Raw genomic sequence first — 6,000 nt, 5'->3', positions numbered from 1 at the left:
TGAAGATAAGATAAAGATAAGATAAGATAACTAACTTATCTTATCCATAGGAGGCCACATCTCACCATTATAAATACACTGGAGCACCCAGGTATAACTCATACTCTGATTCTACTCAATACCTGCTTAATACCCTTGCTAACTTAAGCATCGGAGTCCCTTGCAGGTACCCCCCACCCTTCGATGACAAGGGATCAACAGCATTCTCAGTTCCACAAGTCGGACACACCAGCTTCGGCAGCTATACACCTGCCGAACACGTCGGCTCCGACCAGTACAGAAAATCTCGTCCGGGATCGACCTACAGTTTCAGGTAACCCTCAGAACAGATATGATGATACGTACCATATATGATTCTTTGTCTAAAAAAAATTGGTAGAGTTTGGAATGAATTTCCTTCATGCGGAATCCTTTGGGTTTCCTTCAAATATTAGTCATAGCACTTTTTATCCAGCTAGGATTAATTGATTTGTCGGTGAGAAGTTTTTTCACAAGACTATACTTGCACATGTTAATATCCTCAGCTATGTCGGCTTCATCATATATAACCAGTGAGTCCTCATGAGTCTCGGTTTGCTCATGGACTGAAGAGTTGGATGCATATTGTACTAAATTATGCTGTAAATTTGTAAGTGTAAAAAGGTTGTTCTGAATTATCTGGTTATAATTTAATCGAGTCATGGTATCTAGTTGGATGAAAGTTGATGTAGATGTGGATTGCTCCATGACAGGAATGATGGTGCACCGCACAGTAACGAAAAAGAGCTACGTACGGCGATGTTAGCACAATTGATGATGAGACAACAGACTTGACGCTACTCACTTGGCAATATTGCTATTAAATTGGTGACAAAATAGAGAAAAACTAAAATATAGGATTTTGAGATGGTCACAATAAAACAATTATAATTCTTGAATATAATTGTCTATTAAATTGCATTTTTATTGATTAATTTAAAAGTTTTTTTTCAGAAATTTAAAGTAAAGATATGAGTGAGAGAGAAAAAAGTGAAAAAAGGTTTAATTGTTTTATATTTTTTAATTTTATTATTTTTTGACATGTGTAATAGTGGATTGAATGAATTAATTATTTTAAAATTGTCAATTTTATTAATGAATATGAAAAATAAAAGTTAACAATATAATTATATATAAATAAAAGTTAAACACCAAGAAAGCAGTTACAAAAGATAATCCTCTTTATAATAGATATAGATGGTCAACTTTTTAAAATTATGTAGCACTATTATTATGAATAATTCTAATATGATTATGTCATCGTAAATACAATGATTATAATATTTTAAAAAATATTACTAAAAATTGAAAGTAATATTTTTTTATTATTAAATAATATTTTTTAAAAAATATTACTTAAAAAATATTATTAAAATATAAAAAATATAAATTTAATTTTAATAACATTTACATAATCATTATAGCATAATTAATAAATTATACTAAAATTTACTTATTGTTATTTGATTATTTGATTGAAACATCCCAGCACCCTCAGAAATAGAACACCGTTAATCTAGATTCTGGAACCTAGATTATTCCGTTTTTTATTGTCAAGCATCAAAAGCTTGTTGATATCCTTTGATTTGATATTTATGACTTATGTGAATTGCAAGCATATTTCAGACTCTCTTACATTTACTATGAAACAGACCTAAGAGACTTATAGGGTTATTATTATTGATAATAATTAACTAGAAACTATACCTAATAATAATAATCTCTATAAATTAAAAAATCAAGCATAAACATGAGGATTTTGAAGAAGATATGCTTCCACAACTTTGTAAATGGCCAACACCCTCTCCTTCCCAATCTTAATTTCGTCTTGAGTGATCTCAACATCACCTTTAGTATAATACTTTGTTGTCATCTTATTAATGCTGCCACCATTTGGTGCTGCCTCAAACTTAGCCTCATAAGCAATTGATGCAAACTTGTCCTTCAATGCATCACCTTCTATTGCAGTGTAACTGTAAGTTAACGTCTCCTCGTTTATCTCATCAACCCTGTTCTTAACACTTTTCACTTCCCCACCTACAACAACAAAGTAATAAAATAAATAAGTGAGTAGATAAATAAATAAAGCAATGCATTTCTTTTTTTTTTTTTACTAATATTGATAGAAATATAACCATTTATATATTTTTATTAAAATTTAAAAAAGATAACTTATAATATTTTATAACAGTAAAAAGTTTAAAAGTTCATCTATAATTCAACTGAATATAATAAAATAATATATTTATGTATGAAATATATAAATTTTTACATAATTGTTTATTTTATTATTTTAAATGAATTAATTATTAAAAATTTGAACCAATTTGACCGTTTTATTAGTTGTTTTTAAAATCATGGACTGAACTATGACTAAAAAAAATCTTATGAGAATTCTTCTTAGAGACATATTAAATATAAAAGTATTTATATATTTACATAATAGCATAAACTTTTGGAAAGATTGATTATTAAGAAATGCTAATTAAATAGAAATTTAACCACTAAATATGTGATAAAGAGTAGTTAGGTATATATACCTTCAAGAAAGTTAATCTGCCTTATGCTTCCAGTGCCGCCGTCGCCGTGAATGAGCTGGATGCCGGCGACAGCCTGTGGCAGGAGTTTTGGAATGAGGTTGTGAGAATCAACCACCAAGGCCTTGAACAACCTCGTTGGAGAGATTGGAGATGTGTACTCATCATTGTCAGTATATACAACCATGTTATTTTAGTATAGAAATTAATTAAGAAGTGATAATATTATTAGGATACAAATGTGCTTTAAGAAGTGCTTGTTGGTGAATGAACTTGGGAAGCTTAGGGACAGTTATTTATAATGTCCAACAAGTTCATATAATAATTATCATACACTTACCCTCCCTTCTTGTAATCTTGTTTGTTTTTTTAATGTGCTAAATTGCTTAGGATGAAAAAGAAAGCTAGGAGGAGTACGATGATTTCAAGATATGATTTTATTTTAATAATTTAAGATAAAAAAATTACATTAAAATTGTAATTTTGTAGGGTCGGCAGAAAAGTGTGAAGCACTTTCTTGGTGCTTAGTGAATTTCTACCTTCTCTTTACCAACACGAAACTAGAGACTAAACTAAACAATGCACATAGTTGTTCAATAAATTATTTTTTCATGGTGAAATTCTTATTTAATTTGAGAAAAAGATAGGTTGGGCGTGTTTGACGGGGTTACAATAATATTTTTACTTTTTATTATGTCGTATAATATTATTGTTTAATAAAAAATATTATTCGTATATTAAAATTAATTATTAATATATTTGTGTATAAAATATAAATATATGTAAAGTTTAATTTATTTTTAATATGTATCTATATTCTAATATATATTTTATATTGATAATTGATTTTGGTAATCGATTTTAATGTACATGTAATATAATCATTTTTTAATTAGTTCTCACTTTCATGTCCATCCACAATGTGAAAGACTGAAAAATGAAGACAAACACAGAAATACAAGTCTTTGTGAATTTTAATTATATTTAATAAAAAAATAATATTTTTAGGATGCCGTTTATAGTAGTCATAAATATATTTAGGGATGACAACATATCTTCTATTTGTAAGGACCTAATTTGATCTCATCTTACTCTATCAGGTAGGATTGTCAATTCAATTCGCAGCGGATAGAATAAGATACGGGGTAGAATTTTTGTGCAGGACGGGTAGGGTGCGGGTTGAGTCTCAATCCTATCTGACCAACTCGTACCTTGTATATGTATATGTTATATACTTATATAAAAATATGTTTCAAGTAGATGTTGAACCAAGGACTTTTCACTAGATGTAAAAGATCCTTAGCATAAATAATTTGATATTTTTTTTTACATAAAAATCAATTCGATTTTAAATTATCATCAAATTATATAATAATGTTGCATCTTTTTTGTAACCTGCGGATAAAATCGGGTAGGATTAGGGTTAAGATATTCTTAATTCACGAGTAAGATAAAGTCGAATTTATATAAAAATCTCAACCTGTGGGTAGGGTTAGGATTGACTCTAAACCCTACCCGATCCTACTCATTGCCACTATCCCTAAATATACTGTAACTACAATGGCTATATTCTTTTCACCAATTAATGCAGTACATGTAAATAGAAGAAAGTTATTTGACTTTTAACTTTTATATTGTTAATGACAGTAAAATTCTTAATCAGATACGATAAATATGTTGGTGTGATTAGATTTGAAATCATGAAATTTTTTAAAAAATATTAAAAAAATAGAAATATGAATAAATAATTGATGAGGAAAAATCGATTAAAGTCTTATGGTGATCATGGATGGCTTATTGGAGTAGGGTGGCTCATTTAAAGGAGAGCATCGATAACCGAACAGAGGATGAGAAGGCTATGAAATTCTACGATGGACGACAGCACAAGTGGTAATAATCGTCGGTGACAGTTCGTGTACGGCTATATATCTAGTTTTTATAATTTTATTTTGTCGCATTTTGACAATAAAAAATGTACGATGGTATACTCCAGCCGAGTCTGATTTGAATTGCTTCAAGCTTTAACGGCTGTGTTCATGCTTCTAATACTCTTACAACTTTATAATGAAAAACCTCACTATTATTTTTGCTTTTTTTTTCTTTTTTTTTCCGAGGAACACTTTTTATTTAACATTTAATTATTTAGAATTTGTGGTCCAACGTATTAATAACAAAATACCTCACTAACTAAAAATAACCAAAGTCCCAATCTTATTTTGAAAAAAGAAATTAGTCTCTTTGCAGCAACAAACACTCATAAAAAATATTAAAAAATAAAAAATATGAATCATTTTTCTTTGAAATCATGAATTTTTTTAATTAAAAAATTAAAAAAGTTAGAAATATGAATAAAGTATTGATGAGAAAAAACCGATTAGAGTTTTACATGGTTTTGGACAGCCTATTGAAGCAAAGGTGACTTATTTGGAGCAGAGCATCAATAACCGAACGAAGGATGAGAAGGCTATGAGATTCGGCGGTGGAAACCATGGGCAACACAGGTAGTAGTAATCGTCCGTGGTAGTTCATGTACGACTCATATGTCTAGTTTTTATCATTGATAGAAACTTAGGTGCAGCTAATTTCATGTAAAATTGATAGCTGAGAGTTGTTAGATGATAATTTAGTCAAATCTTTCAAATCATTCAACGATTATTAACTATCAACTGCATCTGAGTTTCTACCTTTATCAGTTTGTTTTCTTGGATTTTGACAACAAAGAGTGTACGAGAGTGTACTCCATGTATTAGCCGAGTCTGATTTGAATTGCTTCATGCTTCAACAGCAATGTTCATACTTCTAATGCTTCTAACTCTCACAAGTTTATAACGAAGAACTTCACCATTATTTTTGCATTTTCTTTCATTTTTTTTTCAGAGGAACACCTTTTTTTCAACATTTAATTGTTTAGAATTTGTGGGTTCAACGATATTTGAAGATTACTATGTGTTCATAATATGCAGTGGAAGAAAATAAAGTAATTTTAAAGATCTATTTTGTGCTTAAATTTTATTCGAGTAATATAGATAAGATCTAAATACTTGTGTACGCTAGTAAAAATCAATTTCTCCTTTGATAGTACGAAGGCGCTATGCGTATCCACATCGAGACTAACCTTTGCTGTCAACTCCTTGACCAATAGATATCTAATCTAAATTGAGAAACCTTTTATAACTCTTTGCACGCCATAAAATTCTTCTCCCAGAATCAAGCTCACATACGTTTATGTGTGTAGAGGTAAAGGAATAAAACCCTTGTGTTTTATTCTCTTATGTGATTTCTCTACTCTTGGCATACACATATATATGGTATGAGATTTGTTAATGATTTTGAATTTGAATCTCAATTCAAGTTTGAATCCTATCTTACTATTCTAAACTTGAATCTTTCAAATTTATGAATTATATCATAACTCTATTTGAAACAAAATTAGTTAGGATCTCAT

At 29.2% G+C, this 6,000-nt stretch overlaps 1 protein-coding gene across 1 annotated transcript; it reads right to left on the bottom strand.

The window, feature by feature from the left end:
• Positions 1-1,521: 1,521 nt before the first annotated feature.
• Positions 1,522-2,846, bottom strand: LOC112794226 (major allergen Pru ar 1). The gene is made up of 2 exons (XM_025836330.2): positions 2,559-2,846; positions 1,522-2,055 (listed from the first exon to the last, which is right to left on the bottom strand). The coding sequence occupies exons 1-2, from the start codon at positions 2,740-2,742 to the stop codon at positions 1,757-1,759; spliced, it is 483 nt and encodes a 160-aa protein (XP_025692115.1). The 5' UTR covers positions 2,743-2,846; the 3' UTR covers positions 1,522-1,756.
• Between the last annotated feature and the right edge of the window lie 3,154 nt (positions 2,847-6,000).

Source organism: Arachis hypogaea, chromosome 4 (genome assembly GCF_003086295.3).
Source record: "Arachis hypogaea cultivar Tifrunner chromosome 4, arahy.Tifrunner.gnm2.J5K5, whole genome shotgun sequence".
NCBI classification, from domain to species: Eukaryota; Viridiplantae; Streptophyta; class Magnoliopsida; order Fabales; family Fabaceae; genus Arachis; species Arachis hypogaea.
This window is presented reverse-complemented; position numbering and strand designations above follow the sequence as displayed.